We start from the raw sequence: 13,583 nt of genomic DNA on the forward strand, positions 1-13,583 counted from the left end.
GCCCGACAAAAAAAGTGATGAAAAAAAATCTGCCGTGAGGAAAAAGATCAATTTAGTTTTGTAGGTCTTTCAAATGAGGCGTTACACTGGCCTACAGGATTTGGGTAAAGCTGAACTGGAGAAAATGCTCTCGGTTCAGGCGGGAGTTAAGAGGTTAATCAATAGGATTTATGCACAGAAAAAGTATTTTGGGGGTAAATGTTGTCCCTCAGCGCCCCCTAACTCAAGTAAAGTGTGATTCATTTCGATTCATATTTTGAACCGCACTAAACCTAATGTTAATAATTAATCAGAATGAATCTAAAAAAGACCCGGCCCTGGTTCTCCAATGGCCGATGAAAGCGCTTCTCTTTGGTCCTCATGGCAGAGAGTGGACATTGGTGTAATACCACCCCCTGGTGGCGACTCCCAAAGAAACTTTGGAAACAGGATCCAATGGACACTTTGCACCAGCCTGACCCTGCTCTAACGCCCGGCTCCAAGAGAGAAAAAAGCTGTGACCCAGGTGACACCGCTGGGCTGGGAGTCATGTTTTTAACCACGCTGGGTTTTGTGCTGCAGAATTAAAAAGTTTAAGCCTATCAATCAATCAATCAATCAACCTTTATTTGTAGAGCGCTTTACAACAGCACCCGCTGAACCAAAGTGCTTTCCATAAGTGCAATATAATAAAAACAATTTTAGCACAAAATATTTAAGAAAATACATATACATTACACATGTGCAATTAGCACGGCTTTAAACAAGTGTGTTTTCAGCCTCGCTTTAAACAGTGTCAGGTCAGTGACGGCTCGTAACTCAGGCAGAGAGTTCCAGAGCCTCGGACCAGCCACTGAAAAGGAACCATCACCCACTGCTTACTTCTGGTCCTGGACCTCCAGCAGGTCCTGCAGACGCAGCCTCTACTGGGCTGATGTGCAACAAGCAGGTCACACAAATAAGAAGGTGCAAGTCCATTCATTGATTTACAAACAAACATTAAGCCTAAGTCTAAGCCAGGCTCTGGAGCTCTGTGGAGGCTTGTAGCTGCTCTGCCCTTTTAAGGAACATCCTCTGTGGGAGGAGCCACATGGGCCTCATTACCATGATGGGGCTGAATGTCTGACTGTCTCTTGTATATTATATGTCTGTTTTTTTCACACGTTCAAGGTTAAGTTCCCTAATTGTTGTGATCCACTTGTGTGAACTGTAGAACAATCAGACTGTGGTATCAGTGTTTCCTGTTCTGCTGCTCCAGTGGCTTTAAAAGGCGACATGTTGATGCTCAAAGAATTCATCATATTAATAAATATACACCAGAAAAACAAAGCTTGTAATTCTGATGTTAAAATCAGTTTGGAATCACTGATGGTAGTTTGGTATTGACTGGATTTGAAAGTGAAAAAGCTGTTATTCCTAATGAACTTAAAAGGGGGAAAGGGAACGGTTTCTGTTTGTTTGGGCTTTGTTTATTTTGACATGTGACTCCCATGAAGAAAAATGATCTTTACAAAGCTCTTGCATCGTAATAGTCAGTTCTTAATGTTCCCTATTGTGTCCAAGTCCTCATCATTCCAACGCCTTCTATAATCCTTATGTAATGGTTCCAAAAGAGAAGAGAAAAATCGTAAAAGCCGGGACACAGGCTGCCGATCGTCTGTGCCGTCCTCAGCGTCGCGGGTCTGACTCGTGGCACAGACGTTTGCAGAAAGTCTCTCCAGTCCCTGAGTTTGTGTGAGTAAAGTTAAACCCCGTCCCGCCTCTCTCCCCAGGGCCGTCCTGGCGCCGCTGTTGGAGCTGCCCGCGCCCCCCCAGCCCCTCCTGCTGCTGGTGGACGCCCTGGACCTCAGCCCCCCTGTGGACCGCGGGGCCCGGGGCGCCTCCATCGCACAGATGCTGGCCTCGCACCTGCACCTGCTCCCGGACTGGCTGCTGCTCGTCTGCTCCGTGCGGCGGCAGAACAAGGCCCTCTGCAAGATGTTCTCAGGTGGGACGTTTGTTCCAGAATGTGTTGATGCTCGTAGGACCCGACTCGCAATGAACTGTGGCTGAGACGTGCTTTAATTAACTCAGTGTGGAGGGTCTGTGAGAGCGAGAAGCACATTTAGGCAACAGCTGAGAGATTTGACTAAACTACCTCCAACTTTCACGGTTTGAAAATGCAGTGATTCAGGAAGTGCAGCTTTAAAGCAATAGGCCACAGTTTTTCCATACTGAGATATGTTCTTACCTGAGCTTTGACGAGTTCTTTAGGACCTGTCTGATCTTCAGTCACGTAAACACAGCGCAGACGGCGTTAGCATTTAGCCTCTCCCTCTCTCCTCTATAGCTCCAAAACAGGTCAAGATAGAAGCTACCAAGCTCTTCCACGTTTTCCCGATTTAAATATGGTTACGTGAAGTGTTCCACTACAAAGTATAATTACACAAAATTAAACAATGTGCATTTTCTAAGCGGATAAAAGGGGGAACTATATTGTAAGGCGTAATAATACCAGGAGGAGTTTGGCATCTGCACAGTAAAGTGAAGATTACTGCACAGTAATTTATGGTTTATTTGGTAGGGACAGTGCAAGTTAATGAACAAGCCGCACCGGATTGTAGCCTTAGGCTAATTTTCATCCGTCGTCCCCCATGCGCACTCTCAAACACACTCTCATACATCCTGTCCTATTGCGCATGTTTTTAGTGGTAGGGGAAACCAGAGTACCCGGAGGAAACCTACGCAGACACGGGGAGAACATGCAAACTCCACACAGAAAGGTCCCGTCCTTGGTGGGAATCGAACCCGGACCTTCTAGCTGTGAAGCACAAGCACTAACCGCTGCGCTACCGTGCCGCCGTGCAGTAAAGTGAAGATTACTGCGCGGATTTCGAACTACTCCTGTAGTGGAACACTTCACGTAACCGTATTTAAATAGGGAAAACGTGGAAGAGCTTGGTAGCTTCTATCTTGACCTGTTTTGGAGCTATAGAGGAGAGAGGGAGAGGCTAAATGCTAACGCCGTCTGCGCTGTGTTTACGTGACTGAAGATCAGACAGGTCCTAAAGAACTCGTCAAAGCTCAGGTAAGAACATATCTCAGTATGGAAAAACGGTGGCCTATTCCTTTAACTCATAAGAATAGAATATATTTTACCTTTACATGTTTCAGCCGCCGACTGCAGGCCGTCCTCAGAAGCATCACCGGCGTGTGGTGATGCTTCACTCATCAGCTGTTCTTACTTCCAAGGCGTGACCAGTCTGTCGGATTTTAACATCTCTAACCCGAGTGCAGGAGGAGGCGACGTCAGGCCCTCCAGCACAGAACCTCTGGCCCCCGAGATGATTTTGAGAATTATTATTATGCAAATGAAAGATCATAGTCTGAAAATGTAGTTTAAAAATGCGAGAAATAGTGTCAGTATTTAAAAAATGTCCTGTCAGAACATCCCGCTTGGTCATATAATGTTAAACAGTGATTCTCTGCTGGTGGGTCGGGACCCTAAAGTGGGTCACGGAACCATTTTCAGTGGGTCATGAGCAGGGCCGTGCAGAGAGCTACAGAGGGCAGGGGCTCAAAAGGGCACTACATCCAACCCCTCCCCCCGCGACCCCTGACAAACCGACCCCCCTCCTCCTCTTACATTCTAATCACAATCACATTTATTTATAATCCATTTATTTATTCCTTTAATACAAAAGTAAGAGGAGGAGCAAAACATATAGATTTGGGGAAAGCCAACTGCTATTATTATTTCAGTTTATTAATGCTATTTCTTGCCTGTATCTTTTGCTAGTGGGGTTCTGGGGGCCTGGTCATGAGTCTATAGGGAACTTTTATTCAATTTTTCCATCTGAAACTGCATGGAAACACTAACTGTCTGTTAAAATGGATGTTATTGGGTAGTTTTGATCATAATTTCAGTCTTAATGGGAAATCAACTGCTTGTTCAACAAAAACTTGTGTGGAAAACAATATTTTATACGATATATGACAAATTACAGCTTTATTTGGGTCCTCCGCTCATCATCCGAGGGTAATGGTGGGTCCCAAAGCCCTGACACTTGGGAGCCACTGATGTAAAACAGTGGTATTTGCAGAGAATAGTTCTTTACTTTGGGCTACGATGTTGAGGTTCGGCCCTTGGGTGTTTTGATAATGATGAAAATCGCCTCCCCCTGCCCTCGTGTCTGACAAAATGAACCCTAAAATCCTTTACATTCAAGTGAACGCATCATTTCTTAAGCCATGAATCATCTTATACATTGTTCCCTTAATCCTCAAGTTAATCCTATTTAACTCACCTGTTTTTTCTTCTACGGTGGCAGCACGTCGCTCGATACTTCCCGGGTACGACTGTGTCATTGTTGGAACCTGAAACCGTCCACATGTTTGAAGCCCATAATCCAACCGTATATTGGCTCTGAGCCGTCCTGCACTCTCTAAACCGCGCCGTAAATCCACACTGAAAGTTGAATTGGAATTGGTTTCGTCTTCCTTTTATTACATTGTAAACTCAGACGTTTGTGGGGAAAACACTGTAGATCAAATTAAAAAAGCATTTGTATCAGTTTCATGAACTCGCAGGAAAGTTTTCTAGCACTTTTTTATGAATGTGACCCTGAAAAGCTGTGAAATGTGCCTATAAACATGTGCCTGTGAAGACTTGGGGATGCTACAAATATGTTAGGTGGTTTATTGATGAGTTTGCACCTTAATCAACATTTTAATGTAGTGGTTTTCTCTCTTTATTCATTGAAATGAAAAAAAAATCAGGTATAGGGCCTTAAACAGTTATTCCTACAGTGGAGGAGTCACAAAGTCTTCACCAGCTCTGTACTTCATTGAGACTATTCGTGTCTTATAGAAGTATTTAAAAAAATGTGTCCACTTTGAAACGGAACAGCTGGACTTGCACACAAATGAGAAGCTGACATTTGCTTCTTGTTAAAAGACAAGTCCATTAGTTTCATTATAATGTTAAAAGAACAGGCCACCGTTTTTCCATACTGAGATATGTTCTTACCTGAGCTTGGACGAGTTGAAACGTATCCGTCTGGTCTTTGTGCGTGCCCTCAGTCACGCAAAAAAGACCAAAGATGTTGTTGGCATTTGGCCTCTTCCAGCATATTCCTATGGCTCCAAACGGGGGTGAAGTTGGAAGCGACCACGATCTTCCACAAAGACCAGACCATTACACCATCTACTTGACCATGTCTGTGAAAGGCGCTATATAAATAAAGATCTTCTTCTTCTTCTTCTTCTTCTTCTTCTTCTTCTTCTTCTTCTTCTTCTTCTTCTTCTTCTTCTTCTTCTTCTTCTTCTTCTTCTTCTTCTTCTTCTTCTTCTTCTTCTTCTTCTTCTTCTTCTTCTTCTACTTCTACTTCTACTTCTACTTCTACTTCTACTTCTACTTCTACTTCTACTACTTCTACTACTTCTTCTTCTACCTCTTCTACTTCTTTCTTTTTCTTCTTTCTTTTTCTTCTTTCTTCTTTCTTCTTCTTTCTACTACTTCTACTACTTCTACTTCTACTTCTTCTACTTCTACTTCTTCTTCTACTTCTACTTCTTCTTCTACTTCTTCTTCTACTTCTACTTCTACTTCTACTTCTTCTTCTACTTCTACTTCTTCTTCTACTTCTTCTTCTACCTCTTCTACTTCTACTTCTACTTCTTTCTTTTTCTTCTTTCTTCTTTCTTTTTCTTCTTTCTTCTTTCTTCTTTCTTCTTCTTTCTACTACTTCTACTACTTCTACTTCTACTTCTTCTTCTACTTCTACTTCTACTTCTTCTTCTACTTCTACTTCTTCTTCTACTTCTTCTTCTACTTCTACTTCTACTTCTTCTTCTACTTCTTCTTCTACTACTTCTTCTACTTCTTGAATTAAGAGGTGGTCTGGCCTTAAAGCAGATAAAACCTATTCCTGCCGATGGAACAAGCACAAGTTTTTTCTTACTTTGTATAATTTCAAGGGAAAAATCAATAATTTTTACAGTAAAAGTTAACTTGTCTGATTTCCAGTGGGATTTCTCTTTGCTCCATTGGCAGGTGTTTTTATCTGACCTTAGATTAGTTCAAACCGACTCAAATTTAACATAAAAAAACTTTATTCAAGCAAACATTTTAAGAATTTAGGTTCTTAAAGAGACATAGGCCGATTTCAAGACATTCACTACAGACATTTTGAGAGAGACATTTTATACAAGGCAGTTATTCTAATTTACTGCATTTACAGACCAGCAGAAGGTTTGTCATCATTGTAGTGTGATATAGACTGGTGCTATGGGACTGAAAAAAGCAGAATACCCCCTCTTTAATATGGACATTTTTCCAGTGTATATGATGTACAACACTGGCATATGTAGAAAGTGACGCTTTACTTTAATTGCTTCAATTGGAGGGTCACTGAGCAAACTTGCCGACCCCTGGACTAGACAGATACGAATCAACTCGTCTAAGCTCAGGCAAGAACATATCACAGTATGGACAAACGGTTGCCTGGCTCTGCCATGCTCTTCCCTGTCCATTCCACGCAGGGAATCAGTCTGGTCACGGAGCAATTGGAGCAGTTTGAAGGGGCGGGGCCTAACGTGCACAGATTGTCAGTGAAATAAACCAATTAGCGATTAGCGGACGTGACGACAGCTGTGTCCAATTAAAAAAATATGAAGTGAATATAAACTCACGCGGAGAACACGAGGCAAAATCCTTCACTACTTCATCCAATGATTAGTTTTGGTAAGTTTTGCTAATGTTAACGTTAATTGAACTAACAACATAGCGGTGCAGCGAGTGACGTAACCTTCTCATTTCTCTGTGACGGTCGTGATTGGTTCGGCCTTAGCCGCCAATCAACAACTAGTTTACCGTGGCCACACCCACTTTCTTTCGTGCTGAAAGAAGGTGGGTGTGGTTTATCAGGCTAGAAAAACGGTGGCCTGTTCCTTTTAAAAAATCAGAGAATTCAAATTAATCTTGTTCATATTTTTGCTGGAAAGTGCCCCAAGAATATCCACTGTGTTTGATGAACCTACCATTCTCAAAGTTGGGTGCCTGACACCACAATTTTATCATATTGTCGCATTGATTGATTGAGGGTCCTTGGTCCCAAAGAACTACTTACAGACATTTTCAAAAGGTTCATTATAAAACTAGAAAATTCACCAGTAAATGTTTTGGGGAAGTACTGCCCTCACATTCATCTCTTCCCTCTCCTCAGGTTTCCGTCGCCTGTGCCTGGACGACCTGCGAAAGCCGTCCCCGGTCCACGACGTGCAGCAGTACATCCTGTGCCGCTTGGACGAAGACCCGGCGGTGCGTCGCCAGCTCACCCCCGACACGGCGGACATGCTGAACCTCCTCCACATCAAGAGCGGCGGCTGCTTCCTCTTCCTCCAGCGCGTCCTGGACGGCGTGGCCGCCAACCTCATCGGCCTGCGCGAGATCCGAGACATCCCCGGGACCCTGAACGGCCTCTACCTGTGGCTCTGTCAGAGGCTGTTCCCGCGCGGGCTCTTCGCCTACATCAAGCCCGTCCTAAACGTCCTGTTGGCCGCCACGAACCCGCTCGCCCCTCAGCAAATCTACGCCGCGATGTGGACGCAAGACACCTCGATGAGCTTTCAGGATTTCCAAAACAAGCTGCGGACTCTATCGCCGCTTCTCATCGACGGGCCGGGCGGCGCGAAGCTGCTTTTCCACGCCAGCTTCGCCGAGTGGCTCCTGGACGTGAAATACTGCACTCAGAAGTACTTGTGTCGCCAAAAGGAGGGACACACGATGCTGGCGATGGCGTTGACTCTGCGAAGAGCGCGTTTGACGAGCGAAGGCGTCTGCGAATTGGCCGCGCATTTAGTCCGCTCTGGGCAGCACAGTAACAACCCGTCGCTGCTCGCGCTGTGGATGCTGTGGGCGGACGTGCCGAGCCTTGACGCGACGGCGAGTCTTCTTGCCACGAGCGTGATCGACGACGACGTCAAGCATCTGCTGAACATGAGCGGGCTTTTGAACTTGGATGACGATGTAGGCGTGGAAAACATCGGGGAAGAAATCGCCGATCTTAAAAGGGCTTTCGAAAGGGAGTTGTCCGTAAAGAAAATGCTGGACAGCGGCGTGGCGGTGAACCAGCGTAGCTCCGCGGACGGACGGACGCTGCTCGCCAACGCCGCCGTGGAAGGATCCGACCACATGGCGGAGTTCCTGCTAAACCGCGGCGCCGACCCTCTCGTCAGCGACCAGCAGGGGCAAACCCCGCTGACCCTCGCTTCGAGACAGGGCCACGTCGACGTCGTGAAGGTCTTGCTGGATTGGGCGTCTTGCCGAGAGACGGGCGTGAGCGCGAGGATGACGGAGCACGTCGACATGGAAGGCTGGACCGCCCTGAGGTCCGCGGCGTGGGGCGGGCACATCGGCGTGGTGAAGGCGCTTCTGGACGCCGGGGCGGACGCGGACGGGTGCGACGGCGAGGGGAGGACCGCGCTGCGAGCCGCGGCGTGGGGCGGCCATGAGGAAATCGTGCGCACGCTGCTGGAGTACGGGGCCGGCGTGGACAGAGCCGACAGCAACGGGAGGACGCCGCTGATCGCAGCCGCCTACATGGGCCACCAGGAGACCGTGGAGATGCTTCTGGATCAGGACGCGCAGGTGAATTCCGCGGACGGAGACGGCAGAACGGCGCTTTCCGTGGCGGCGTTGTGCGTCCCGAAGTCGGCGGAGGGAAGGGGTTACAGCGAAGTGGCGAGTTTGCTGCTGGAAAGAGGCGCCAATCCGGGGCACAGGGATCGAGACGGGATGACGCCTTTGCTGCTCGCGGCGTACGAAGGGAACGAGGACGTGGTGGAGCTGCTGCTAGAGGCGGGCGCGGACGTCGACGAAACCGCGGGCCCGGACGGCGAGGTGCAGTTCGCCGCCGCCGTCACGCCCCTGCTGGCCGCGGCGGCGATGGGCCACATGGGCACGGTGTCCAAGCTGCTGTTCTGGGGCGCCGACGTGGACGCGATCGACAGCGAGGGCCGGACGGCGCTGTGTCTGGCGGCCGCGCGGGGCAGCGTCGAGGTCGTGCGGGCGCTTTTGGACCGGGGGCTGGACGAGAACCACAAGGACGACCTGGGCTGGACGCCGCTCCACGCCGCGGCCTGCGAGGGGCACAAAGCGGTCTGCGGGGTCCTGATCGAGCAGGGGAGCATGGTGCGGGTCGGGGAGATGGACATCGAAGGGCGGACCGCTTTGATTTTGGCGGCGCAAGAGGGGCACGTTTCGACGGTTCGCCTGCTCTTGGACAGACGCTGCCCCATCGATCAACGGGCGTACGACGGGCACTCCGCGTTGAGCGCCGCCCTGCTGGAGGAACAGACGGAGGTGGCGGAGCTGCTCATGCGCCGCGGGGCAGACACGGACGTGCGGGACGCAGAGGGGCGTCCGCTGCTGTACCTGCTAGCTTTAGAGGCGCGACTGGACATGGCCACGCTACTGCTAGAGAAAGGAGGGGTCCCGTTAGAGTCGCGGGACGCCGAGGGGAGAACTGCCTTGCATGTGGCGTCTTGGCAAGGCTCCGCGGACATGGTGAACCTGCTACTGCAACACTCCGCCAATCCGAACGCCCAAGATTCGGAGGGGAGACCGCCGCTTCACTCCGTAGCCTGGACCGGACACGCTCAAGTGGGGCGCAGGCTTTTAGACACCCAAGGACTCGTCAAAGACTTGTGTTGCAACCAGAGGGCGACGGCGCTGAGCATAGCGGCGCAAGAGGGGCACGTCAACATCGTGGCTATGCTCCTGGAGAAAGGCGCGAACCCGGAGCACGCGGACAAATACAACAGGACTCCGATGAAAGTCGCCGCCAAGCACGGACACGCCAACATCATCCGGCTGCTCGAAAGCTACGGCGCGAAACCGTACGTCGGACTCGTGCTCCGCTCTCGGACGGTCTCCCCGATCAAGCTGCCGTCCGCCGGCTTCTCGGCGATCCCGGAATTCAACGGGGCGGACAGTCGCGTCGATGTAGGCGGCGGCGCGACCTCCTCCTCCTCCCTGTCCTCCCCCGGGTCGACGGCGGAGCGCTTTCACTCCATCCAAAGCTCGCAGACGTCCTCGACCTGCCACTCCCTCGCCACCGTTCAAACCGTCCCGGCCGACAGCATTAGCTTCATCCAGCAGATCCAGCAGCACTCGCTCCCCAGGGCACGGAGCCGCCCCTCTACCTTACCCTATCCCGCTTCCACTTTGGGGAGCATACAGGGAAGCACCAAGAGGAGGCAGAAAGGCAGCCCTCCGTCTTCTATGTGCAAAGTCACGGCGATAGTCCATCAGTCGGACCAGCCCAAAAAGAGCGTGGATTATCAAAAGCTGCCCCAAGAGATGAAGATGCCCTACACTGGGGGGAAGTGGAACTCAGTCATGGCCTCTTTGGGGATGACGCCAGGGCAGGATAGTCCCACTACAAACATAGACAACCCTCCCATAGGATACCCGTATAGCAATGCGTGGGAGAGCGTGCCGGAGAAGGACATCATGAGCCCGTCCCGCTACAGCTTCAGCCCCCACAGTGCCTTCCCGGACGACTCGCTGTTCACGATTTCGACGAAAGACCCGCAGCTGAATCTGAAGCAGGCCATCAAGCTGCAGTTCGAGGGTCCCACCAGTGCGGCGCTGTACAAGAGGGAGACGCCGCTATGACCGAGGAGCAGGTGAGGAGGTACACTCACACTGCAAACAGTGGATTCTACGCAAGTAAAAAATGTCTTACTTTAAGAAATAAGTTCCTTTTTTCCCTAAAAAGTAATAATGTCTCACTGAGCAAAGTTTTCTTGAGAAAAAAAATCTTATTTTAGGAAATAAAATCTGGCCATTTCTTGTTCAGATATATTTGCTAAAAACATGCTCATTTTTCTTGTAACAAGAAAGAAAAACTTTTTGAATCTTCTTCAGCTTTAGACGAAGAATATTTACAACGCTGGCATTTGTAGAAAATGGGGCTAAAATTGGCAGGTCCGGCCCTTGGTCTTTTTAAAATGAAGAAAATCAGCCGTCCACCATGCAAACCTGCCCCCCCCTGCTGTAGGTGGTCAGTATGGAGCGTTTACTTTGTCCCTGTGGCCTCCTCAGATGATTCAGGATCAATTGCTCTGAAGGTTTTCACGGCTGACGGACCCTCTCACCAGGAATCCTAGAAAACGATTGATCCTGTGGCGTCCTCGAGGCCACTGTGCTCGAAAGTAAAGGCGCCATGCAGACCGCAAATATAAACTTTTTCTTTCAGTACCCAGCCTCACTGGTCACCCTATTGTCATGGTTACCAGTAGGGCTGGGCCACAGGATTTTAGAGGCAGTTGTGGTGAACAGGTCTGAGCTCATTCTACACATTAGGACATGGCTGGAACATGTAGGGGGAAGAAAATACTGAAATGAAGGGTGCAAACTGCTTGAGTAAATTATATTTGCGAGGAAATTAATATGCCCTTAAACAGTGTTGTTTTCGTCAACTAAGATGAAAACGATATCTTTTCGTTGACGCCCCTTTTTTTAATGACGATAACGTAACGATGACGAGCTAAAAGTAGCTCTTTGGGGACGAGAACATGACGAGACGTTTGCGAGTTTACGTTAATGAGACGAGACAAAAATGGGAGAAAGTTTTTGGTCAGATCGCAGAGTGAGAGAACACACGGTAAACGTGACACGGAGCGGCGCCGTGCTGCTCATGATGCGCCCGGGCAGCGGCGCCTCTTTCTTTCTCTCTCTCTCCCCGTGGCGTGCGGTCACTGCTCGCCCACATCCTCCTCAGAGCATCTGACATCCAGGTCACAGGGACTTTATTGTTTCTCAGAACAGTTTTCAATACCGGGGTGTCTGAGCGCAGAAAGCACGTTGAGGTCGGCTACGTGTGTGCAGACAGCGCTGTTGGTAAAAAAATAAAATAAAAATCTGGAAGCGACGATCAGAGGACAAGGAGAGCGGGCGCTTTGGGAAAAGTCCTGTTCACAGTCGGCCGACACTTCTGCCAGTGCCGATCGTGGTGTCATCTGTTTGTCAAAAGCCAATAGCAGCTATTATTTATCCCAATTTCCAAGACTTATCGAAATTAATTATAACTTCTTATAAGGAAACAGACGAAAACTTGACAAAAACCTTTTTAATTTTCGTCTGACTAAAACGTGACTAAAACTGTCACATTTTGAAATGACTAAAATGTGACTAAACCTAAAAGCATTTTCGTCCAAAAGACTAAAACTAAAAGGGCCAAAAACAACACTGCCCTTAAAAAATCATAATATCACTGAATTAATCTTCCTAATAGACGTAAGGCTGGGAAGTAATTTGTCCATTGTCAATTATATCGTCAAATATGTCGTTATCGTGATATTTCTTTTTTATATCGTGATATAGATTTCAGGCATCAACAGTCAAACTCGCACAAAACTGGCTGAAATATGACAGAACTGGAATTTCTAATGTATTGGACATAAAATACAGCCCCTTCTCCCTCTCACTAAACGAGCAGCTCTGAAGGCTGTGGATTTGAGGTTTTATCTTTCGACATTTTTCAAGATATGAGCTAAATATAGCACATTTTACATCGAGTGTTTAACCTCTTAACTCCCGCCTGAACCAAGAGGATCTTTTTCCTCACGTCATCACATTTTTTTTCCATCATTTTTTTGTGGGTATTCAACTCATTTTTTATCACATTTTTGTCATTTTTTTTTACGTCAAATTTTTGTCATTTTCTTGTCAATTTTTTGTCATATTTTTATCACATATTTGTCATTTTTTTGCCTTTTTTTCGTCAATTTTTTTTAATTTTCTGGTCAAATTTATATCACATTTTTGTCATTTTTTCGTCAATTTCTTGTGACATTTTTGTCACATCTTCATCCTTGTTTTCGTCTCAGTTTTGTCACTATTTTCACACCTTTTTTCCAGAAGCTTTTGGACTGGGGGTAAAGCCAAACTGGAGAAAATGTGCTCGGTTCAGGTGGGAGTTAAGGGGTTTAGGCAAAATAATACAGTATGGCTTTGAACATACTGAACATCTATTTTTCAATCCACTGATCATGTTTAGTTTTCCTAAAAAGTAAATGTATTTATTAGAAGTGCCTAAAAGTAAAGCATACTCCTCCCCAAAACCATATAATGTTTTTTTCTTCTCTCCACAGGCGGGCGAGTGGCTTTTTCCACTAAAGGACGTCGATGCCTTGGATTCAAGCAAGAAATTCTGACATCACGGCTTTCTTATATCTCTTCAAAACATCACTTTGGCGGCGTGACCATTTTATCTCATTACTCTCCGGGGGCTACATTCGTTCATTGTTTCCCATTTTCTTTATAAACAAGATCCAGCTTTCAAGACTTTGCAAAGGAAGCGCATTACGATGACCTCTTTCGAAGCCTGACACGAACATCGAGCCGCCCTACATTTGGTGATAGAGAAAAGGCGTGCAAACCAAAAGCTCGACTAAGTGGATTTCAGCTTCTGCGTAAAAGGCGGCCAGGTTTTGTTGGGCCAAATTGGCTCCGGCCTCGATGTGATCGAGCGGAGTGAATGTGAAAGTAGGTGTAGGAGAGGATTGGTGAGGTATGATGCACGTGGTGGGGAGAGATTTTTAAAGTGCAACTGGTG

The 13,583-nt window shown here is 47.7% G+C and overlaps 1 protein-coding gene across 1 annotated transcript in view; it reads left to right on the top strand.

Annotated features, from left to right (window-relative positions):
• The window catches only part of ankrd50l (ankyrin repeat domain 50-like), a 47,089-nt gene extending 33,868 nt beyond the window's left edge, over nt 1–13,221 (top strand). Inside the window, exons 3-5 of the mRNA XM_079563353.1 lie at nt 1,752–1,966; nt 7,185–10,650; nt 13,120–13,221. Coding sequence (XP_079419479.1) covers nt 1,752–1,966; nt 7,185–10,639 — 3,670 coding nt within the window. The 3' untranslated portion in view covers nt 10,640–10,650; nt 13,120–13,221. The remainder of the gene's footprint in view (nt 1–1,751; nt 1,967–7,184; nt 10,651–13,119) is intronic.
• The last annotated feature ends 362 nt before the right edge of the window (nt 13,222–13,583 follow it).

The sequence above is a fragment of the Gobius niger genome (genome assembly GCF_951799975.1).
Source record: "Gobius niger genome assembly, chromosome: 9".
Taxonomy (NCBI): Eukaryota; Metazoa; Chordata; class Actinopteri; order Gobiiformes; family Gobiidae; genus Gobius; species Gobius niger.